Genomic DNA, 25428 nt, shown 5'->3' with positions numbered 1-25428 from the left:
CTCTCTTTTTTCTGTATATAATCAACCTTATGCTTTTCTTATTTCAAAAGTATTCATTTTAGAAAACACTGAAAATATAAACTTAAAAGGAAAAATCACCTGTAACCCTATAATCCAGAGATAAGCACTGTTCAAAACTGCTTCCACTCTTTTATCTTTGCATATAAATGCAATGTTAAGTGAACATTGGTTCATACTTTATAATATGCATTACTTTAATATTTCAAGCCCATTTCTCAATGCCACTTACACTCTTTAAAACCCCTCCCTCGGTTAGTTACTTTAATACCTACAAACAAGTATATAACATATGTACACTCTAAAGAATTAGAAACAAAACAAAACCCAGACATCCCTGCGCCCACCTTCCAGCTAAGAGAACATTGCTGGAGCTGGTGAGCCCCTCACCCGCCTATCTCCCTTCCCTCCCTCATCTCCTCCCTCTCATCGCCTTCCACTCTCAGGAAACCACTCATGCATTGCATTTATCATCCTTTGCTTTTTATTTTGTTGTTAGTTTTTTTCCCTTATGATTTTCCCATATGAATATATGTACTCTTAAACAATAGTGTGTATTTTTAAATTTTATAGAAATGTCCCTATTACTTTTGAATATCTATTCTTCTGAAAAATGGAATATCTGTTCTTCTGCCACTTGGTTTTTCTCCTTACATCATTAACGAGGTGCATCCTTGTTGATACTTTTGGCTTGAAATTGCTGACTTTCGCCACTGCAAAGTATTCCATTATATGAATATACCCCAATCCAGCCATTCTCCTATCGATGGACATTTGGGTTCTTTGCTGTTTCCTGCAAACAGCTTTGCGTGGACATTTTTGTAAACGTCTCCTGGTGCATATGGCAAGAGTTCTCTGGGATATTATTTATCTAGGCGTGGAGTTGCTGGGCTGGCGGATAGCACATCTTCCATCACCATAAATAATGCTAATGTATCATCTCACCAGTAAGGTATACTGTTGTCCATCCTTGCCAGCTCTTGTATTGACTGGCTCTTCAAATTTTTGCCAGTCTGATGGAAGGGAAATGATATTGTGGCTTTTTAAAAAAAACTTTATTAGGGAACAGCCATGGTCATTGTTTACACATTGCTTTCATGCTACAATGGCATAGTTCACTCTTTTAAGGAGGGCGCAGCTCACAGTGCCCATGCGGGGATTAAACCGGCAACCTTGGTTTTATCAGCACGATGCTCTAACCAATTGAGCTAACCAGTCACCCCATGGCTTTAATTTACATTTTCATGACTGTTGAGAGGTTAGGCATTTCATGTGCCCTTTTGAAGGATAATGGCCATTTGTGTTTCCTCTTCTGAAAAAATATTTGTCATTTGCAAGACATAAATTATTCTCTTTTAGAAAATCCTTTGTTTGGGCAGTCCTTTGTATATTCTGACTACTAATCTGGCTACTAATCTTTGACCATTATGTGTTGGAAATATCTTTTCCTAATATGTAGTTTGTCTTTTTCTTGAGGTCTTCTAATGAAAATAAATTCTTAATTTTAACATAGCCAAATGTATCTATTTTCTTTTGGATTGTGACTTGTATCCTGTTGTCTAGATTAAGAAATCCTTTCCAAATCTATTGTCTTCTAAAACCTCTACAGTTTTACTTTGCACACTAAGTGAAATGGATTTTGGATTTAAATGTGAAGTGATATTTAATATGTGGTATAAGGTATACTTTATGAATACACACTTGTCTCAGGGGCTTTCCCTGCTGACCTGCAGGCCACCTCTGTCATGTAACATACCTATAAATGTATGCCTCTGTTTCAGGGCTCTCTGTTCTGTCCTATTGGTCCTTTTTGTTTTTCCTTAATTCAATACCACACCATCTTAATGTCTGCAGCTTTGTAAGTTTTGATAACCGATGGTACAAAGCCTCCCTTTCCACTTTGTTCCTTAAAAGTCCTTGACTATATATGTTGAAAAATCAGCATGTTGGGTTTTCATTGGAATTGCATTGAATCTATAGGTTATCCTGGGGAGAACTGACATCTTGGAAATACTGTGTCTTTCTTTGATAAACATAGTGTATCTCTTCTTTTGTTTGTGTCCATAACAGAAAACTATAATTCTGGTTTTTTTCATTGAACTTCAATTTCTTAGGGAGGAAGGTCACCCAAGACACTGAGCAGACACTTCTACATCCAGAGCAATGCTCATTTCTTCCTCTCCTTTGATTTTAGTCTCTTTGATTTTAGCTTCCTTTCCTTGACCAGAGAGTCCCCAGTCCCATGAGGATTCTAAAGAACAAAAAAAGTAACCTTAGGCTTCTTAAAATGAACATCAACCAACTATTCTTCGCTCACCACTTATTAGACATGAATATATTTGCTTACATTTTCATTAATTTCATCTTCACCAGATTCTGGAATGTTGGCATAATTTGTTGGCAAGTGTTGTGTTGTTGGTGAGCTCATGTCCTGGTTCACTGGTTCATCATTCTTCCTGCCCAGCATCTATTGGGTGATCTCTACGTGCAGATACTTTGCCAGACACTGGATGCCTTTTCCAGTTTACAGAATAAGTTTACATCATCCTCGCATCCAGCCTGCCCACCACCCTGTGTAGTAGGCAGCAGTAGTATCAGTATCACCATGCCTTTACAGATGAAGAAACGGAGACCTGGGGAGCTTAAGTCACAGTGACCATGGCAGGGAGAGGGGCTCCTAGCCTCTTCCGCAGTTCCCCTTGGCAGCCCTTTCCCACACCTCTAGACTCGTGGTATCAGTGCTGGTTCTCCTGGCCAGCGCACCTATAGCAATATCTGCAGAGGAGCCTGATATAAGAATTTGTGCACCTAGCAGCAGTAACCAGACCTAGAAGAACCTTCAGTAGGGTCAAAGGGAGCAGTGGCGGTGGGGGGGCCAGAGCCCTGGCAGTGGGGGGGATGCTCTCTCCCCTAGCCTCTGTTAAGGCCCTGGGAACTGGTGTTTGTGAGAACTGCAAAGGTGTCAACTCCTAGTCACAAGGGCGTGTTTTCCATTTAGTCTCCTGGAAGACGACTCAGATGAGGAGGGAGACCTGTGTCGCATCTGTCAGATACCAAGGGGTTCCCCAACCAACCCCCTCCTGGAGCCCTGCGGCTGTGTGGGGAGCCTGCGGTTCGTTCATCAAGAGTGCCTGAAAAAGTGGCTGAACGTGAAAATAACATCAGGTAGGTGGGCAAGGAAGAGCGGCAAACATGCTCCCGCATGGAAGGAGTAAAAGGCACCACGGTATGGGACTCAGACCTTGACAACAGCTCATTCTCCTCCATAGGGCCAGGGCTCTTGCTTACAGCCCTGACAGATAGTAGCAAGATGCTCTCTTTAAATCATGGGAGGGAAATGAATATTTTTGTACATCTGAGAGAAGAATCCTGGACCATACGCTATTGAATGCTACCCCTGCTTGACACCTGAGCAGAGATGCTAAGAGTGCCGCCCCGGAGGAAGATAGAAATGGGTCAGCGGTTGAACCTCAGCAAGCACACGGCCACCATGCCAGCTTGTAGACAGCCGGCAAAAGCAGTTCTGCTTCCTTTTATTTGTGGGGAAGTAGGGTGTCGCTGAAGAAACCCAGCAAAGTTGCCTTTTTGCAGTAGGGATAGAAAAAGAGCACTGATTGAATTTTCTAGAACCATATTAGACAAAAAGATTTCCATGTGCTGATTTGGTCAGTGCGGTCTTTAACAGGTCTTGTAACTGGGTGTAAAGCCCCTTTTCAATGCCCTGGGGAGGTTATAACCTAAATACACCCACCTAATAAGTTGGATGTAGTTTTCTGGGCAGAGAGCAGGAGGCGTCTTTAAAACATTGTTTTAGGAATGAGTGCAACTTGAACAAAAAATCATGTAACACCAATGCAGAGAGCAACTCAATTAGAAAATAGTTTCAATGCCTTTGACACACCTCTCTGAAAATTTTCACCCCCTAGCCAGATCCTATTTCTCTCCTCTCCCATATTCTCCTCCTTAGTGGCCATCCTTCCAGGCAGCCCGGGAGACCTAAGAGCTTTCCCCTGTCCCCATGAGGTATGGCTGTGCCCCCTCACAAAGAACAGAACACCATTTAATCAGAGGAATGAGCATGTGAGATGATCACATTAACTGCCTCCTCCCTGAGGCCCTTTTACCATATATGCATCTTTCTGAGCATGAGAAATTAAGGACCACGCTGCTTAAATGCATGTCCGTCCTTCAGAAAGCAAAGAAACAAGTGGATTTCGGCTGCTAATGCCTCTGTCGTGAAATATTTGATCTTACTAGAAATTTAGGCCAATTAAACATCTAGCACTGAAAAAAATTACTCATGAAATGCGTGATAAATGTGCTGCTAAATGCTTATCAATACTGGCAGTAGTATGGGTGTGTTGAGCAGGATTAGACTGAAAGACACATGGGACACTCAATAGCCTAAAGCGTTACAGAATGATACTTGAAAAAAAAAAAAACCCGAGCAAACAAAATACAGATAAGGGATCACTGTTCATCCTTGTCCTTTGAAAGTCTCTATTATTTACTATTTCTTTATGTCCCCAGTGGGGAGAAATAGAACTGGGCTCTGAGATTGCACAAACCCTATCTTTACTAAATAAATGCAGGTAACTAATTCATCCTCTAGTCTCTAATGTATAAAATAAACACCAGCATATCATAGGCCAAAAGGCAGCAACTACACGGGGGACAAGACATGTGACAGAATGTTTGCCCAGATAGAAAAGCCACAGGTCTGTCTGCATCTTCCACTTCTGCATTGGGAATAGGATAAGCAGAGAAAAAAATGCTCATCTAGAATGCATGTTTAAAAGACACACACACACACACACACACACACACACACACACACACACACAGAAACAAAGGAAACCTTCTCATGTTTTTTTTTCCCAAAAATGCTCATCTAGAATGCATGTTTAAAAGACACACACACACACACACACACACACACACACACACACACAGAAACAAAGGAAACCTTCTCATGTTTTTTTTTCCCAAATGTGGCTGAGCTCACAGGCTGGCCCCAGATACTGCTGTGCTAGTTCCCACACATGGCCCCTGGCTCCCTCACTTTCCTCAGGTGGGAAGTCACCTGCGTGGGAGTAAAGGCAGATGTTTAAACCATTGCTTGAGGATAGATTCTGCCATTAATTTGGTCCTCACTAATTTATTTCCTTGGACCCGTGTTAGATCTGCAAGAAAAAAAAAACAGCAAAAACATAGGCCCAGTATTTCCTCTTTTTGCAAACACCTGTGTCACAGACTGTCAACATCCATGTAACAAATCCAATTTGATGAACCAATGTGTTTATATTTAAACTGAAAGCAAGACCTGTTATTTAAAAGTCATGGGATTTCACTTACATGAAGCTTGCATAATGAAAATGATTCCAAAGGAAATTTTTTTCCAATTTCAGATTCAAGGTCATTTTCTACGGAAGATGGCTGACTTCAAAAAGAAGGTCACTGAAACTCAGAATTCATAACACACACAAGTTAGCTCTCAAAATGTCAACACAAAAAGATCCAGGGTCATATGTAACAAATAATTCTTCCCTTTAAGGAGCGGATCTAGGCACTGTGAAGACCTGCGAGATGTGTAAGCAAGGCCTCCTGGTCAATCTGGATGAATTGAACTTGACCGAGTTCTACAGGAAGCACCAGCAGTTCCGGGTAAGAGACGCATGCGCACACCCACTCTGCCGCCACAGGCTCAAGTCGGTGGTCGGTGGTGAGAGGCACGAGACAAGGGAAAAGCTGTGTCCCTGACACAAGGAATGCAGGAGGCCTGTCTGTGCATGGCATTGAGTTGGGAGTGTCTATTTAGTTCACTTCTTTGAGAAGATCTGTTACTAAATTGGACCACTGGAGGGTTGGAAAGTCTTGGTCATCCTGGGTTGAGGTCCCGCTGCTGTCTGGGACAAAAGTAGGAAGCTGCAGTAGCTGACATAGAAATAGGAAACGTCTGGTGAGCTCTGCGACCAAATTAGCTGAAGGAATTTAAGTTTAATAGCAACAAGAGAGAGAGAAAAAAGAAAATCAGAGTTTTGGAGGAAATGGTCCCCAATTTATATATCAAGTAACTCTGGGGTAATAAACTGCTTAACTCAAGGGTAATGAACATGTAGTAAGCACCTACTGTGTGCTTTTTAACACCTACTGAATGAACTCTCTCTTGGGACATTTGGAGATTGCAATTCTAATACTGTGAAGGAGTTAGTTAACCTTAGGCAGGTAGGTGACTTATGCCCAGAATGATAGTTAATTACCCAATTCTCAGGCAAACAACCTGTTTAGAACTGCGCCGCCCAATATGGAAGCCACAAGCCACATGTGGCTGACGTATAGGCAGCTACTTCCAATCAAGTTGTGTTAAATACACACCAAATTTCAAAGACATAGTACAAGAAAAAAAATGTAAAGTATCACGTGAATAAATTTATATTAATTATTTGTTGAAGTGATAATAGTTCAGCTATACTAGGTTAAGTAAAATATATTAAAATTAATTTCACCAGGTTTTTTGTTGTTGTTGTTGTTTTACTTCTTTAATGTGGCTACTTGGAATTTTCAAATTACATGTGTGGCTTGCATTTGTGGCTCTCATTATATTTCTGTTGGGTGGCACTGATCTAGAAGGTGCCTTGCACATTATAAGCTGTCAATAAATATTTATCAAATGAAAATAGCCCACATTACCATTATAATTTCAGGCTGACCTCCCTCACAGCGTGATTAGGGGGAAAATGATTAATAATCACGACTGTAAAGCATGTAATTTAAAAACTATAAAATCATTGTTAACCACTAAAATGTCACCCTTCAGAGGAGTCACTTCGGCTCTCAGATCATTAGCCTATATCCAGACCTTTTTTATTTTTGCAAATAGCACAGCTGAGTCAAAATGGTGCATGTGAGTCTGGGCAATTCTGTAGTTACTTTTTTAAAATCCTGAGGCTGCTAGACAAAAGAACAAAATATTGATAAGAATGGGGATTTGAACAGTGTGACTAAGAAGTTTGAGATAATGGACATAATGCCACACCAGCAGTGCAGAGAATGGGCACAGGAAGTGAGTGAGTCAGGGAGGGAGAGAGGGAGAAAGCATTTCCTGAGAAATAAACTCAGTATTTTGAGTCCATACATTTTGAGGGTCTTGAATCACTCTGTCATAACCCCCAGGCACTGGGGTCTGAGATGAGGAACAAGTGGTTTGCATTCTTGGTCCTTGAGGACGCTGGAGTCAAAATATTGAAAGGAACCAGACTCTCTGAGTGCCTGGGGTCAGGGTGCCAGCCTGGGTGCCGACAGGTTCCTTGCAGCCATCTCAAAGAATAGATTATTTCCGGAAACAGCCTGTCGGACTTCCTGAGAAGGACGTGTCGAGACAAGGCTGGGTTACCCGGAATGCTGCCAGAATGGTCTGCAGACATCACAAATATCCAGCCCAGGGGAACGCCTCGTCCAGTAAACACCCCTTTTGGCCCAAGCGTTTCCACATCATTCTCCCTTTGCCAAGCTGCTGCTGCCACCATAGACTGTTGGTTTATCAGTGGTATTTGTAGAATTGACTTGCTAACAGCAAATTTTTCCATTTGTACTAAAACATTTGCATTCATGAAGCCAGGCAGCCCACCCCACTGAAAAGCACACCAGCTTTGGCCTAAGATGTGAACCTAAATCCTATTCCCTTCCCCAAAGTTTCTGTGTGACCTTGGGGAAACTACACAAACTCTCTCATCTGTAGGAAGTGGGAGATAATTCCTACCTGACAGGGTTGGATGTAGAAAAAGACCCGAGTACATCACCTAATACAACGCCTGTGTGGAGAAGACTCTCAGTAAATGAGAAGTGCCACATTACAGCCACAGGGATGCCCAATGTCTTCAGCACTCCAAGGAGAAGGCTAAGTGCACCAGGACCAGGCTAGAGTCCCTCCCTGAACCAAGACAACTGGCCCATGCAGGGTCATACCCGTATCCTTGGCCTCACTGCATCCTACCAGCTGAGATAACCAGCTATAAGCACATTCTAAAAAGAACTGTGAAAGTGATTGTTTCAGCCAGAGTCTGGGCAGGAAAAAGATGATGGCACACTCACCAGGCGTGAGCAATGAGAGCTGAATGAAGGGCAGAAAATGTGGGCAGTGAAAGAAATGAACTATATGACTAAGCATATAAAACTGCCAAAAGGGATCACCCTGAGGCCTGAAGTGACAAGGGGAGGGGACAGTTACCAGGGTAGGGAGGGCCGTGGCTATAGAATCAACAGCCTATGACCTTAACTAGAGGGAAGTAGCCACTGCCACAGCACTGCCCAGCAGAGAGGGAACAAGGGGAATGCTTAGCCCAGCCTCCCTCTCCTCCCACCCCCCTCCCTTTGGCCAAACCCAATGGGAAGCCAGAGGACAAAGGAACCTAGGTAGTGCAATCCACCGGGATCAGCCTCAAGGCCACAGAGCAGGGTTGCAAGTAGACCTGGAGGGGAAATCAGAAAATATCCAGCACAATAATTACTCCACTTGGAAGCAGAAAAGCATTGAAATTAGTTTCAGTAAGAGCTGGACAGGCCATCGAAGCCTTTTGAAGATGCCCTGTATTATAATCACAGGTAGAGACCAGACTGACGGACCCACCCTGGTGGGAGAACTATGGTCCTGAGAACCCATGAGCAACATGCACAATTAAAACGCTTTGCTCGAAGTCATAGTCCTTGTTGGCTCCAGGCTGCCCATTCTGGGCCCCACGCCCACTGTGAGATGGAGAAGTGCTTCTGCCATCTTGGCACTGCAGCTCAGGAGGGTCTCCGCAGGGCTCTGGCTGTCACTGCTCCGAAGCACAGGCCTGGCCTCGCTGCATCCCAACCACGGGCAGATGTCCTTGGACACACGCAGTCACCTAATCACCCTCGCACTTGGGAGCATCTCTTGAACATATTTGAAGACTTGATAGAACATCCTGCCAGGCTGCCTGCTTCTTTGAGTGGATTAAATTGAGAATTTCCATCGGTACCAAATCTCTCGGGCGAAATGAATATTAACACAATGAAGAGAGGGAAGGAGAAAGGAAAACATCTGGCAGGAGGGCTGACCACTCCAGAGCTCTTGACCACTGCTTTGCAGGCTCTCCCTTTCAAGTCTTCCCATTCGCTCTTCCCACCCACCTTCTTCTCCCACCCAACACTGCACCTGGGCATCAAAATGAGAGACGATTGGGTCAGGGGAGGGGTGGGTCAGGAGTAGCCCAGTAAATAACACTCCTGAAACCTAGCTCATTTTGCCCTTGCCGAACAAACCACCGTGGAACTCTTTCTGATAACCAACCCCTCCCACTTGTGGCTCGGCGTATAAGGATGACTTGGCTCAACTCTGAAATGCCTGCCCGGATTGGCTGGCCCAGCCCCTTTGTGGAGCGTCACAAGCTCTGCACATAAAGGAGCACGGCCAGTGAGATTTATGGTGCCGTGTGACAGGCTCCCTCCCACAGACCAGAGAAGAGACACAATCTGCTAGAAGTGACTTTTCAAATGATCTGCAGAAAACATTAGTGGATATTTTCCCATCTGCATGCCTCCGGGCCTTATTGAGTCATAAAAAGTAAATGATTTCCCTGAATGCTTTGACAAACCTGATAGTTCCAAGCCATTTTCTAGCTGATTGATTTGCCATTATGCCTCCGAGTGTCTCTGAGCATAAAAGGCTTACTGGCGAAGAGGGCGAGGGAGAGAAAACCATCGGCAGCTTGTAGGAGGCCACCACTGCTGAGAAAAGCAAACAGGAGACAAGGCTTGGTCTGCGTGGAGGAGCTAAAAGGTAGGCTAGGAAGGCTTCCCAGAGGAGGTGACTTGAGAGACAGACCATAAAGCAGTCACTGACTCATGGGGAAGGTGGGCGGCGACAATTAAAACAGTAAAACAAAAGGGAAAACAAGCAACTTCTTCTCTGCTGGCTCCAGGCCAAGATCAGGAGAGCACAGAAAATATGACTAAAGGCTAAAAATAGGAGGTTAACTGCTAAGGACAGTGGCTGACAGCCTTTAAAGATGGGTCTGTAGGGCGGGGGAGGGGCCTTGAGCAGTGACCTTGGGGCTGGTGGTCACCAAGGTCCATCGTTGACCCCGCTTCAGAAGGAAGAGCAAGCACATCGTTCCTTGCTCAGCCTGGGCACCTTTCCTGGCAGCTGTTTCATCCTGGACGAGGTGTGTTCTGTGCTAGCTTCCTGAGCTGCCCTTGAATGAATAGGAACTTGGAGATAGGCCTGTAAAGCACCTCGGGCTGCTGCAGGAGGAAGGAAGAGGCGCTGAGGCAGTCACTGTGTCAAGTCCAAGCTTCAGTTACCCTGGGATAACAGTCACAGTCCAGACCTTTCCCAAGGGTGATGTGACGGGCCATGCCCTCTGCTGGGGTTCTTCGTCCCCTGGGGCTTCCTGAGCACAGCCTGGCTCATTCCCAAGGCCTCCCCCAAGTGGGGATTGGGCGTGAGGACAGATGGGGCATTCAAGTGGCTGAGGGGAGGAGTGGTTGCTAATGCCACTAATTTATTGAAGGTCAATGAAGCGTCCACAGGGTGAGGCCTTGCAGCACAGACCGCCAAAGGAGCTGAGGACAGAGGAGCCATGGTCAGCCAGACGGCCAGATCCTCCCTGTGTCCCTCCCCAGGTCCTAAGCACCAGTGAGAAAAATAAGACACAACCCACCCACCATGAAAAGGCCAAAACATTAACACGTGCAAGATGCAGTGTATAAACTAAAGACCAATGCTTCAGAGTCAGGGACTAAAGGAATAATTGGGACAATGGTTAGGAGGTGATGGTGTGACAGCAGTAAAAGAAATTGTGGACACAGCCGGCCATTCAAACCAGAGGTACAAAAACAAGCCAACAGACCAAACGAGGAAGAGCACAAGCAAAGGCCCTGAGGTTCACAGTGTCATCCGAGATCCTGCCGGGCACCCACTTTCTGGGGGTTGAATGGTAATAGACCAGCCTGGGCAGAAGACCGTAGGTGGGACCATCGTTAAGTCCAATCTTAAAGGGAGATGCCCCCACAGCATCTATGTCCCAGATTCTCCCACAGAGAAGCTTACCTTCTTAAGACACCAGAGGCCAGTAGCTACGTACATACATACATACATACAGCATGACGTCCAAACTCCTCACTTCTGCCTAGCATGGTCCCACCTCACCATCTCCCCCGCCCATGCCAAAAAAAAATGTTAAGTCCAAAACACCCTCCCTCGACACTCCACACACACCAGTGAGGAGGGAATTTTGCCCAATACATGCTCTGCTTTCTCCACCCCTGTGCCTTTACTGGCATTCAGTGTCTGCATCTGAAAGGCCCTTAACACCTCTCGGAGCGACCTACCAAAGTCCCTCCTACCTTTAAGGACCATCTAAAAAATTTGCCCCGTGTCGTATTCAGGCAGTCTCTTTCTTCCGCTTTGCATCTCTCTTGTAGCACCGGCTGACATATCCAGCTGGTACAGGAGCTGTTTATGAACAAGCCGCTCTCTCCCACATCAGATGATGGGGTCCCAGCAGGGAGCTGAGACCTTTTGCCCGTGTTCCCCACTGTTCCCCACAACACTCAGCTCAAGGCTTTAACGCGTTGCTTTTCGATACGTGTTCATGGTATGGAACTGAGTCTGGGGCACGGCTCTTCCAGGGCGTTCTGTCGTAGGTTGTGAAGAATTCCTGGATGGCTGCACGGCCTCCACCCGGGATGCCCTCCTGCTCTGTTCTCTGGCCCTCAAGGGCAGGCCTGGCCTTGGGGCTTGTGCTCTTGTCTTATATCTTGTCCCCTCTTGGCCTTGTCACCCTCCACCCCATGATTTTCAGGGGTCGGCAAACTTTTGAGACGGAACGTATCCTAAGAGCCGCATGTGGCTCACGAGCCTCAGTTTGCTGACCCCTGGTTTAGCTCATGAGTATTTTGTAGGTGAACTTAAGAACTTTTTCTTCCCAATGTAGGCACAGAACGAGCTGATGAATTCAGGCTTGTACCTGATGTTGCTGCTTCACCTTTATAAGCAGCGGTTCGCAGAGCTCATGAGACTCAACTACAACCGGCTCGTGAGAGAGGAGGTAAGTCTGGCTCTGACCCGGCCCACGGGACAGCAGGCCCTGAAACCTCCAGCGCTGTTTACTAGATGTGCAATCTGTTGAGGTCCTCACGGTCACTTGGTAGGACATGGCATTGTCATCATTAGGACTAAAACTAAGTGGCTGCTGTTTGAAACGTAAGTGATAATCACATAACTGCTTACTATTAAACATGAGTAGTCGTTAAATGGTCATTAGTGGTCACACAGGCGAGTGAGTCTCTAGGAATATTTGCCCTCCGAAATAGAGGCTGGCAAGGCTGCTGAGGCTGGGTGAACGTTCTGTGCGGGCATTCCCACTGCTCAAGCACGGAGGGCCTGTGAAAAACAGGGGCCTTTCCCCACAAGAGAGCTGTTTATTTCACTTTGGATCCCAGGGTACATTATTCTAACATCTGTGTGTGAGTGTGTATGCCAAGAAATAAAGGTGCTGATGGTGTCACCATTTGTCATTAGAGAAGTGACAATGTATTTACCAGGAATGGTCATCTGTGACTGCCCTTCCTTTAACAAGAGAACCAGGGGCCCTCTAGGAGGCTTCATGGTATGGAGGGCGAAGCCTGGGTGTGTTGTTAACTGGAGCCTGGCCTTAGTCAAGTCAACCAAAATGTAGGCGGTAGATGGGCCAACCTCTAAAGTGTCTTGGTCATTGTCAAATCAGAACCCTGAGTCCCAAAGGTCTTTCCTCTTGGTTAAATGGCTCACTGTGGCGGGTGGGGCACCTCCCTTATCTTAAGGTCATGCCAGCGGCTTTTGTACTTTTAGTGTTTTGGTTTCCCAGGACATCCCTTGAGGCTTGGAACTTGACCTTCTGTAACGTAGGCCAATGTGGCAGTGAACAAGCCAATGGTGCCATGAGGCAGTCTTAGTGACACTCTGCCACACTAGCACATGTACCTCTCTCTCACTCCATCTCTCTGTCTCCTCCTCTACCTCAGGTGGACAAGAGGCACCTGCCAGCGCAGCCACTGCCTAGAGGCTGGAACCCAGTGATTCCAAGTGTTGCTTACATTGCCACAGACCTTGAATGACCAGAGGCTCTTGCTATCCATTTGGAGCTATCCATCTCTATCAAAAATGTCTGGTTCAAACCATTAGTCTTAAGACTTCTAGATTTGCCCCTGCTTTTTTTCGGGCTTAAATCCTCTCCTTAGACCCTAAGCTCTCAATTAAGCAAACAGCCTGGGTCTTTGCCAAGCTATCTCCTCAGGAATCTCACCCTCTTTTTGACCCAGGCCTGTCCTTCCTTTAACTCTTCCGTAGTTTTAATGGTGACATAAATTCCTCAGAGAAATACATTTTAAAAAAGTAAAAATAATGGCACAGGAAGCAGGAAACGATCCTTTGTTAACATTTCTGTAACCTCATTTTCATGATGCCACATCTTTTTAATGAACTTTTTATTGCACATTGAACTTCAAAGCACCCAGGGTTGATATAGGTTACAGATGGCCACAATGTCAGCAAGCTGATGCAGGCAACGTTAGCCTCCAAGACAGCAAAGCAAACATGAGAAGACAACAAACAGTACAACCCAATGGATGAAAACCAAGGCTCTAAAGCACTGACTCTGAAGAACCTTCCCGTAAAGCTGTCCTAGAGAAGGAGTAAGAAACACCAGGAGCAGGCTGGGAACCAGGGTGGAAGAGCAGCAAGGATGGGGCAACACTCTTCTCTCACCACAGATTACACTGAATTTGAAAAGCCTTGAGGTAGATCTCACCCACTAAACCACCAACCAATCACCAGTGCAAATAACCAATTAAGAGGGACACAAACAATAGTAGGAAGGCGAAGGGCTTTTGTCAAATTCACACATCTGGATTTGAGTCTCAGTATTTATTTGTAGAATCTGTGGGTAACATTTAGCAAAAGAGAGGCACACTGGTTTGGAGAGAGCCCTCCTTCCCTCTCCCTTACCTGCCAGTACTGGAGAACCCATTCACATTGGGATTTTTTATTGTGCCTCACTAAGGTGCCCAGTGATGAATGCCTGTCAGTGGTGATAATCATTCACTCATTCATTCATGTCCTGGCTTGTATCAGGTGCTGAAATGGGGATCAGTGAGAGTGGCTACCAGACATGATGCCATGATGTCTCTTTTCTCTGTGGAGCTTATGATCAAGTTGGAATTTATAAAACCAGGAAATACTATATTTAAAAAAACAGAAAATATTTGGAAAGCAGCACTTGGTCAAGAGAACCAGTGGACCCAGTGAATTCCCAGAAGCTGTAAAATTGACAACTCCAGGTCTTCCCTGGCTGGAGCTTCTTGGGGTTTCCATTGATCCCATAAACAAACAATTTGTCTCCCAGGTGAGGTTGTGGGCTATTTGAAGGCAAAGCCTGGCCTTCTACTCCTGTCTCTCATGATGCTGGCACACAGTGAATCATATTTTACTACTGATCACGTCCCAGGCATTATAGATGCCAGGAGCACTGATTGAGTCCACAAGTGTTAAATGACTGCCAAATAAAGACACGGTCTTGTGGGGTAGGGGTGAGGTGTTTCATTCACAACTTGGGCATGGAACTCTTATTTCTTTTGTACCCCCACAGTCCTCCAGTGCCTAGAAAAGGGCTGGCACATAGTAGGTGCTCAATAACCTTTGATGTTCAAACAATGAGTTAATGAACCAAATTCTGGAAGGCTAGTCTTGAGTTATATTGTAAAGAAAGTGATAGGACAAAATTGTGGCTAGAAAGGTGCTCTTGGTAAAGGAACACCCAAGTTCAAGGGATATTTACTCATTTTCTGTGTATCTACTATGCGCCAGGTTCTAAACTAGATTCTGGGAATACAAAGATGATTAAGACACTCCTTGCCTATAAGGGATACAGAGCCTAAAGAAAGAATAGACATGTAACCAAGAGTATCAAAAAATGTGCCTTGTGTTATGATAAAACATCGAGCCAGATGTGGAAGAACATAGAGCAAAGTTAGATGATGTGAGGAACCACCATTCTCGCCCCCTCCTTCGACTCCTCCTCCAGGACAGACTCTCCAGGCAGGGTCTTCAGGGACATAAGCCAACGTTTTGAGGCCTAGCTTTCACCCAAGTAGGTTGTACTCTTTGCCATCGGTCTTCCAACTGCTTTGAGAGCCTGGTGGCAAAGCTGCTTCCATTATTTCTCTTGTCAGCTGATCAGCTGAGGAGGTGATGTTTGCACTGAATCTTGGAGGGTTTAGCAGGTGAGCAAGGGTAGGTGGGAGGGAAAGCGCATTCCAGGCAGCAGGAAATACAAAGACTGAAAAGATTTGCATGTTTGGGAAAGTCAAGGAGTTGAGTGTGGCCACAACTGACAGGAAGTGAGCCTGGAGGCGTGGTCAGGGAGCAGCATGTGAAGGGTTTGTGTGCAGTTCTAGAAGGCCACTGAAGGGTTTCTAGCCTGGGATGAGCAGGCCAGAAGATCTGCATTTTTGAGAGATCATTGGAGCAGCCATGAGGACAGTGGGCTGGAGAGCGACAAAACCAGCCGGGTAGCTGTTGCAATGGTACAGGTACAGGGTAAGGGACCGAGTTGAGGACCTCGTCAACCTATCCCAAAGCACGAGCAACTGAGGTGCTGTCATATAGAGAAAACTTGGGGACGGACAGGTCTGAATGCAGAGTCTCTTCTCATACACACTTCATGGGATCGCTGGGAAAGGCATGTGGGGAACACTGCAGACGGGAAGGACAGATTTGGTGGGCACAGAGTAAGGTATGGGCTGAAGGAAGGACCGAATGGCGTTCTCTATAGTGCCCAGCAGGAAACTGGCCTTTCTCATGGAGGGAGCTCCTCCAGAGAACACAGGACCCCACCAGACTCATGTGACCCCACTTGGCTAACCCTTTAATCTGAGGGGGACACAGGGCTGGCTTGTGAGGTGAAGCTAGATGGATTTGACTTCTCTCTTTCTTTTAGCATTCACATAGGGCACTCCATTATTCAGGGCCTGCTCCCCCAAAGTCCCCTGTCCTGGGCATCCTCATAGCCTTAGGTCTTATCTTACCATGCTCACTATCCCCCTACCACCACCAATGAAATGTACCTGTACCCTGCCTGCCCATGGCAGGTCCCCTGTACTTCTAACAGCTTAATTCGCTAAACTCTGTAAAACAAGAAAGAGAATCCCTGTCAGTGTGCTGAAAGGCAGAGGGACCCCAGGCCTTCCCCACCATTGCAGTGCCCTCCTGGCGTGAGGCCCACCTCTGTCTCCTGCCCCAGGTGTGCTTCGGCAACACTGCAGCTGGAGGAAAACCTTCTGTGAGAAACTAGGGTGGAGGGGAGTGCAGTGGCTGGCCTGGGAAGCAGGTAGGATCTTTAAGTCGCTTTCAAGTCCCATTCACCCATTTATGTGTGAGACTGGGTGGACTTTCTCTAGGCCTTCCCCATTCATACCATTTCTACAAAACCAAAACTCTCACCTCAAAGGACCAAACCTACCCAAAACATGGAGGGCCCAGGCTTGGCCCACACTCACCAAGATGGTGTTTCCTGGTGGAGTGTGAGAACTGGTTTAGATAGATGCCATCACCTGGCATAGAGTCTAGAGGCCGGATGAGCTCGTCTCAGCAGCACAGAGAAAATGGAAGTCATGGTTAACACAGTCCTGATGTATAATTTACCAGGTAACCGGGACCGCTCCCCTACAAGAAATTCCATCCTTGTCCTGCCCTCTTCCTGGCCAGCGGGTGAGAGGTACCCAGGGGCCAAAGCTGCCTCCACACTGGCCAGGCAGTTGCCCCAGTAACAGTGTCCAGCACCCAGCCTGTCACAAAACCCTTCTTTTCCCGGGGGAAGAGCACCAGCCCTCTGCACTGAGCTCACATCCTTGCAGCCTGGCACAATGGGCTCCCAGGGAGTACACAGTGTTTCTTATTGTGGCATAAAATGCCATAAAGTCAGAACAAAGAGGGAGTCCAGAGCCTTGATGTGCCTGCTGCTTCCTGCCAGGCAGAGAATACAAGCGATTGTTTAAAAGCCAGTGGTGAGGCAAGTGGCCAATTAGCATGGCCTTCACCCCCATGGCCTGTGAATGTGATTCGGACCATCAGAATGGGATTCTGCTATTCAGATCAATTGCGGAAAGGAAGCAAGTCTGCTCACACTGCCAAATTTAGAAGCCCGGAACCAGCAAAGGTGACCTGGGTTTTGCTGTGGCTGTCTTTAGGAGATGAGCCCTGCAGGTGCTGCATATCAGCCTGCCCTGGGCACCTCCTCCGCCCATTTTCTCTGCCTCTTTAAGGTGATGTAAGGGATTCCTAGAACATTCCTGAGACTAGGGGATTATACATCTGTTCACAACTGCTTTGGAAAAACAATTCATTTTTCATTGTCTTCTTTCTCATAGATGTCAAGAAATTTCCCACAACCCAGGCAGGAAGAAAATCAAAGTAGGTTGGGGGAGGTGGTGGTGGTGGGGGGGGGGTCAATCCTACCATTTGAAGGGTATTGGCTAATTTACTCTTTTTCTGTCACTGTGTTGAACCTAATACTGTGGAAGGAAGTAATGACCACCACCCAGAGGCAAAAATAACCCTACAGGCTTGGGAAACTCGAGCTGCAGCAATCAGGAAGGCTAGCCCAAGTACTCTGGATGCAAAGTAGATAAGAATTTTAATTCATCCTGAAAAGGCCAACAAAAAGGAAGGCGTAGGATGCCCTGCCATGGAATTTTTCCTTTTCCTTTGCTGGAATTCTCCAGCCTCTAGTACTTTGGGAGCCTCTTTGGTTTCTTCCAAACCCTGGAAGGAACCACATTCAACAGGCTTTAGTGGATTTTTCTCACCGTTGGGCCCAGTCAAGTGGGTCTGCTGAGTTCAGAGGCTGAACCCGGAAAACAGATCTCCTGAGAAAGGTCCCTCGAAGGAGACAAATCTGTCTTCAAACAGGCTCATTATCCCATATAAAACCCAACTGGAGGAAAGGTGCTTAATTAAAACAGGAGGGCTTGCAGTCAGACTCGGGAAGAACTTCTCCATCAGCAGGGAGAAAAAACATTACAATGAACCTAGGGGGATGACACCATTTCACCCCCAGGGCTCCTCTGGGGAGAAATTTTACAACTGCCTGCCCTTAAAAGATTTAGAACAGTGATTCCCACACAGGCTTTGCCATCAGAATCACCTGGGGACTTACCAAAAGTAGATTCCTGGGCCCCTCCCAGAGTTTCCGGGTTAGACCCAGGGGTGAGCCCCTGGTGATCCCGACGCAGCCGGTAACGGAGATGCTTTGGGGAACCCCCACTAGACCTGCCTGGAGAAGAAACTGAACCAGCTCCGAACTGCACAGGGTAGGGCCCAAATGACAACCCTCGAGAGTCCAGTTTACTATTCAGGGCACGCAGTCCTGAGAACCGGGTGCGTAGGGGGACCATTTTCAAAGATGCAGAGAGGGCCCTTGCCTCCGTTCACAAAAGGAACCCAGATTCCCAGTCCTGGGAGCGACTGCGGGTGTCCAACGGAGCCAGGTGAGGTCCCAGTGCCCCCTCGCGTCCTCCGGGGGCCGCTCTGGGGAGCCGCCCCCGACACCCAGCATTGTCGCTAGGGCCGACCCAGAGCGGCTGCTCCCCCTCCGGCAGCTGGGCAGCGAGCGAGCGAGCAAGCGAGCGGGAAGGGAGCGGTGCGGTCGAGAAAGACCTTTGTGTCGCGGGCGCACACACCCCTGTCTCGGGGAAAACGCTTCTGCGCCGCACCTCCCTGGTTCTAATCGCTTTTGGCTCGAGCCCCTGCTCCGGAAAGGGCGCGACATTAAGCTGACCTCGGGCGCGGGGTAGGACTCCAGGCCCGGAGCTCCCAGCAGGGTCTCGACGCAGCACCAAGCTGCGCCCCTCCCCAACCCCTGCCCCGAAGGCGCCCGCGGCTCTCCCGGGTTCGCGGAAACCTGCTGCAGCCGGGCGTGCCCGGGTGGGTTCAGCTGGGCAGGGGCGTCCCCTAGTGTCCAGCGCGGGCCAGTGCCGCCCTGCTGTCCCCGGAGGCGCAGAACAGGACCGAGCCTTTCCTCCAGGGGCCCGGAGACCCGGCTGGGAGGATGGCGACACGACACCCCAGCCTCCAATGCCGGGCCTCAGGGGAGACTGATGTCGCCGGAGGGCAGGAGGACAGCATCCCTGGGTGGTGCTTAAAAAGGAGCCTCCACGGACGGGGCTCTGGGGCACCTCCCTGTAAGTGCCCTGCGCTGCGATGCTGCCCTCACGTGTTGCTCGAGAGAGATGTCATTTGTCATCCCTCTTCAGGAAGCTGGGACTAGCTCTAGGATCCACCCACTCTCCCACACCGGCCCCAATGTGGGGGCAGCCAGTTCTCCCCTGGAAATGTAGGTCTAGGTCCTCTCTACCTGCCCCTAGCCTGGGCGCCACCGAGGTGGAGAAGAGTGCTGCACAGGACAGTCCTGGCACGCTGGTCACATGCAGCCCTTGCCTGGCCTCCTGCCACAGCCATAATCAAGAAAAGAGCCAAGGCCACCAGAGGCAGATCCACATGCCTTCTGCCCTCCCGCGGGCCACATTTTCTTTGGTCCCCAGCAGTCTGGCATGACTCACCTGGTTGGCAGCACTTTATTAAGTTGGGTTGCCAGAGCTGAGTCACAGCTGTGACCTGCAGCCCTAGCTCAGTTCAGGTACACAGGGAAAGAAAAAGGCAAAACATCAGGGTCCACCAGGTGGCACAAAGCAACGCCAGCCTCTTTGTGGTTCTGTGGTACCCATGCCAACCTTCTCACCAGCACCCCCTCCCCTCACCTGGATACCGAGGCCACACACAAATGCCACAGGTAGCACCAAGGTAAGGATAACTGGGGAGTGTCCCTGGGTGGGTGTGTCTAGGTCTGACAACCTGTCACATGGCTCTCACCCAGCCCCCCTGACAACTGCTTCCCAGCTGGCACCAATCACTGTCACCACAGCCAAGTCCAAGGCCAGCGAGAGAAACAATGCCTCCTGCGGGCATCAAGACAGGTGTGGATAGGAGCAGGCATGCAGGCCTTTAGGCCAAAGGCTGGGGCAGAGCACCACCCCACCATATGCACAAGTCAAGGCAACTAGCTTTAGGGGAAACAACAGGATGGTTGATGGATGGGGGCAGCTGTGGGGCTGGGGCTTCCTTGTAGCAGAGGTAGACACTGAGAGGGTCCGCGTAGGGATGGGGGGGTGCCGATTGCTCCTGCTCCCTGTCCTTCTTTAACAGTCAGAGACCATGTTTCCTAGTAGTCAGGGAGCACTCACTCAAGCCAATGGGAAAAGATATACAGAGAACAAGAGTTTTCCTCCAAGAATAAAGACGAGCCCCCTCACCCCAGTTCTACCTCCTCACTTAGACCCCACTGCCATCCCAGGGCCTCTTTGCCAGCCCTCCCTCCCATCACATGACCCTCTGCTTCCAGTCATTTGATCTCTGAAAGACTTCTTTAAAACCTAGGTCAATTTCCCCCATCCCGGCCAAGTTAAGGAAGTGAGGGCACTATGTGGGTCTTTACTTTGGGAGGCTCTTCCAGCTATTCTTCCTCATTTGCTGCATTAGGCCACTTGGGGATGTGGTGATGACTAAGGTGCTTTTGTCGAGGGACTACCCTCTAGCTGCCCTGGCCTGGCTGGAAGCCAGTGGGGCAGTCTAGAAGTTCCCCAGCCCCAGACTGCAGCTGTTCCCCACACTGTTCCAGGCACTGATGCGTGTGTGCGTGTGCGTGCATGCGTGCATGTGCGTGCGTGCATGCGTGTGTGTGTGTGTGTAGCTGGCTGCCAGGGTTGGGGTGGGGGCGGGGGGGCAGCAATGCCATACCCTTCATGACAGATCCCGCAGTCTGCTATGGCTCTACAGCCTGAGAGATCTTCTTGCTTTCCAGGTACCGAGCTGGGAGATGGAAATGAAAGCAGCATTTATCAAAGCAACAGCCGGGTCATCTAGCAAGGGAGCTGGCCAAGGAGCTCGGGGGAGACCTCCCCACTAGCCGCCCTTTCTACATCCCTATATGCCTCCCTTCCTCCTCCTCTTTACTAAAATTGAAACCAGAGTGTTTGCAGTTACCATTTTCACTCACTTTATGCCACTCTTTTCTCAGGGTCTGGTTTGAGCATCTAAGGACAGCCCCAGCGCGACCAGCCCAGCCCCAGTCAGCACAGGCCAAGCAGCCTGGGCTTGTTGGGCCCCTCACAGGGTGCTCTGCTGCTGCCCCTCAGCCTAGAAGCCCCAGGGGACCCAGCAGCCCTGACAGGCCTGGGGTCCCTCTTCTGAGGGTGCCTGTCCAGGCCTCACTCCACTCTGAGTGGAACTAAACCACATATTCAGTAAACTGACTTAATTCACCCAGCTTTGTTTTGTTTATAGCAGTTTCCTGGGACAAAGGCTCAGGGTCTCCAGCTGGAAGGAGGAGGAAGCAGACTGACAGCACTCCACACACCCCCACTCCCCCAACCCCCCCCCCCACTCCTCCTTGCTCCTCACCATCAGTGTCACAAGGAATGTCATAACCTGGACCCCCATGGGCTGGGACAGCCGGACGGCCAGCTGCCCCTGTAGGTACCCACTTAGGACCTGCTTCATGTGTGGACTCCACGTTTCTCTCCTAATTACATCTTAGGGCCCAAAGACCAGATCAAACTTGGGGTGAAAAAAGGTCAGAGAAGGCTTGTGAGAAAACTGTGTTTGTGTGTGTGAGAGAAAAAGAGAGAGAGGTCAAAAAATAATAAAAGATGGAACAAATTACTGATACATGTAAAAACATGATAAGTGAAAGAAGCCGACACAAAAGACCACATGTTGTATGATTCTATTTATATGCAATTTCTAGAAAAGGCAAAACTCTAGACAGAGAGATCATTGGTTGGGGGGTTGGGACTAGGAGCAGAGGTTGACTGTGGAGAGTTCAAGAGGACTTTTGGGGGTGATGAAGATCTTCAAAAGCTGGTTCATGCTAATGTTTACACAACTGGATGAATTCACTCAAGTTCATTGAATTGTGCATTTAAAATGGGGGCACTCTATGGTGTAATTGTACTATAAGCCTCAAAAAATTTTCTGAAAACTGGAGTAAGGAACAGAGAAAGGGTGAGAGAGAAGGGGGGAGAGAGAGAGAGAGAGGTAAAATGAAGAAAAAGATGCACTTCTCCTTCTCACCTTTAAGGCCCTCACTCCTCAGACCAGGAGCAGCCACTGCAGATTTTGCTGCAAAGAGGGTTTCACCTGAGATGAATTATGGTGCCAACAGGGTTTTAGAAGACTAGACTTGAATTACCCCAAAATCTTGTCCCGTTCCTCTGTGTCCCACAACTAAGCAAAGTGATTCAAGCACTACAAACAAGTAGATTCAACCAGGCAACCTACATACAAGATCAAAAATCAAAACAGACATCTTTGTTGTTGTTGTTGTTGTTGTTTTTTAGCTGAGCCACCCTGCCACCTGTTGGCAGTTCAGTGGCTGCTCAGCTCAGGCTAGGACTCGAACTGCTGTTGCTCAGAGCTCACACTCTTGAGTGAGCTCTTCACCAACTGAGCCACTCAGCCAGCCCTAAAACAGACATCTTTGAATGTTAATAGAGGCCTAGAAGGGCCGCTCAAGTGGAAAATATCTCATGAAGTAAATAAAATTCCTAAAACCTCAAGTTCCTTCGTTTACAAATGGCGCCCCCAGCCCTTCCCATTACATGAGAAAATGAGCCTTTATTTTTTAACTGAACTTTGAAGTTGACTGAAAAGATCTGTCCAGGAGACAATACTGAGAAATGTCTAGGAAGGGACAATGCATAGTTTAAACGTTTTATAGAGAGCTGGATGGAATTCGAGCGGGCCGTGTGAACACCCTGAAAGGTCAAATCCACAGTAAGATGTGACAGTGTTTGAGGCAGCTACACCGAGACCATCACAGGCTTACATCAGCCAATGTTGAGGTTTTGAAAACTATGCTCTTTCTAAAGAATACTGTTTTAGAGATTTACCAGCGTAAGCAGGAGTGCCTTCTAAGAGGTCTGGGGTGACCTGATACCTACCCATGCCATCAATTCTACATTGCAGCATTCCAGGGGTCTGCCGATGGGGCTTCTCATGGCCTGAGGTGCCAAAAGGACCAATTCTCATTTATTAAAAGACAGTGATGAAAGGGTTCTCTTTCCCCTCTATGACTGTAGAAATAGTGCCAGAATCTATTGGAGGCCGAGGCACAATGGCTGGGACACAGGGTCTTTCCAAGCCTTTGCCTTTCAGGCCGCTGGCATCATGACCCTCAAACATCTATCAACCATCCATCAACTACGTGCCAGGTTGTGAGGATACAGGAAAAATAACGATGCTCATCCTTTTGGAGCTCAGTCTTAATGGGGTGACAGAACATATATAGAAAAAGCCAAAAGGAGTTAATATGAGCCCCGGGGTGCCATAGAGGTGGGCCTGGGGATAAGCATTTTACATTTATCTTTAATCCTCACAATAAGCCTATGAGGCAGACATTGTTAACCCCATGTTACATGGGAGGGAACCTGTATTAGGGTTCTCCAGAGAAACAGAACCAATAGGCTATCTGGAGATATACAGAAAGAGATTTATTATGAGCGATTGGCTCACACCATCATGGAGGCTATGACGACCCACAATCTGCCGTCTGCAAGCTGAGGACCCAGGGAAGCCAGTGGTGTGGTTCAAACCTGAAGGCCTGAGAACTGTATGAGTCCACCTCCAAGTCTGAAGGTCCTAGAACCAGGAGCCCGGATGTTCGAGGGCAGAAGATGGACTGGCCAGCTCAAGCAGAGAGAAAATTTGCCCTTCCTCCGCCTTTTCGTATTCCGGCCCTCAATGCATTGGATGACGCCCAGCCACGCTGGGGAGGGCAATATTCTTTACTCAAGCTACCGATTCAAATGCTCGTCTCTTCAGGAAACACCCTCACCAACATACTCAGAAATAATATTTTACCAACTATCTGAGCATCCCTTAACTCAGTCAAGTTGACACATGAAATTAACCATCACAAAACCTAAGTTCAGGGAAGTTAAATAAGTCTGTTTGCCACGGCCATGCTCCTGGCCTGCCTGAGAAAGAGCGTTACATCCATCCTTAACCAGCTCCAGAAGTCAGGGGACTAGGTGGTCACTAGGGCCAACGGAGGCAGCAAAGGCCTGTGGAGGAGAAAGGGCCTTGAAGGATGGTGGGTCCCAGGCAAGCAGAGAAGCGAGAGAGGGAGGGACAAGCGGGCAGCACACATGGATGTAGGGTGTGTGGGAGCAGCTGGCTAGAATGGGGTCATTGGGCAGGGGAGCAGGGGTGGGGGGGTCCCCTGAGGCCAGGTCAGGGAGCTAAGGGTCCACACACAAGCAGCAGGGAGCTACCAAACGCCACCAGCCCAGACTGGGTGAGATGGGGGAAGTGGGACCTGGAAGAGCAGATAGTAAGAGACGGGGCGAGAGCACCCTGTCGGTCAGTGCCCTGGGTGGGTCGACTTGAGTTGGGGAGACGAATGTGAGCTTTAAAACATCCATGAGTGTAAATGTCTAATATATCCACTGTGTCCCCTTCTCACTGATATGCCTTCTATACAATTCTGTGCATCATATCCCACGGCCCTACCCCAGCCAAGTCTACCCTGATGCAAGTATCCCCTGCTTTTCCAAAGTTCGTTACACCACTTCGCTTTTACAAAAGACCTACATTCACTAACCGAAAAATATCCAAAGCAGATTTTCAATTTCAGGAAAAAAGGGAAAATAAGGTACAGTTTGCTTTGCAGTGAGCAGTTTAAATGCAGTGCGCCACCCCAGGCATGGAGAGTGGCTGCACCAAGCTCCTTCTCTCCTTCCCTGAAAACTACAAGCATCTCAGCACCAAGCTGCCAGAGCTTTGAACTGTGTCTGTGAGCATCTGTGCTGTATCTCGATTTATGTTGTACATCGTTAGCAAGATGTGTCCCAAAGTATCAGAAGAGCCTGAGAGATCTTGGAAGGGTGTTACAGTTAGCGTAAAACTGGACATAATTAGCATTTCAATCATGGTGGATGAAATAAAGACACTGTGCACGCATTGAATTTTGGGCCTTGGAATGCTTAAAAACGTTTCCCTATAAATTAATGGTAATTGCTGCTTCGCTTTACACCATTTCGATTTACGAAAGGGTTCATAGGAATGCTGCACTTTTGGATAGCGGGGGACACCTGTATCTCTCCTCCACTGCCTTGGAAGGGCAGCCATCAGGAGAACAAAAAGAGAGATCATTCTTAGCCCTTAAACTCAAAATAGGCTTGTGAAGCTCAGCAGAGATGACAGGTTCAGACAAAGTTCTTGAGTCTGAGTCTGACTGCAAGATTGCAGGGGGGCTCGCCAGTGCTTGTTGCACCCCGCCCCCCAACACTTTC

The 25428-nt window shown here is 48.0% G+C and overlaps 1 protein-coding gene across 1 annotated transcript in view; it reads left to right on the top strand.

Annotated features, from left to right (window-relative positions):
- Window positions 1-21746, top strand: part of MARCHF10 (membrane associated ring-CH-type finger 10) — a 77013-nt gene extending 55267 nt beyond the window's left edge. The window contains exons 7-11 of the mRNA XM_019637640.1: window positions 3017-3183; window positions 5573-5682; window positions 11979-12092; window positions 17449-17491; window positions 20937-21746. Of these exons, the coding sequence (XP_019493185.1) occupies window positions 3017-3183; window positions 5573-5682; window positions 11979-12092; window positions 17449-17491; window positions 20937-20998 (496 nt within the window). The 3' untranslated portion in view covers window positions 20999-21746. The remainder of the gene's footprint in view (window positions 1-3016; window positions 3184-5572; window positions 5683-11978; window positions 12093-17448; window positions 17492-20936) is intronic.
- The last annotated feature ends 3682 nt before the right edge of the window (window positions 21747-25428 follow it).

Source organism: Hipposideros armiger, unplaced genomic scaffold (assembly GCF_001890085.2).
Source record: "Hipposideros armiger isolate ML-2016 unplaced genomic scaffold, ASM189008v1 scaffold_34, whole genome shotgun sequence".
Lineage (NCBI taxonomy): Eukaryota > Metazoa > Chordata > Mammalia > Chiroptera > Hipposideridae > Hipposideros > Hipposideros armiger.
This window is presented reverse-complemented; position numbering and strand designations above follow the sequence as displayed.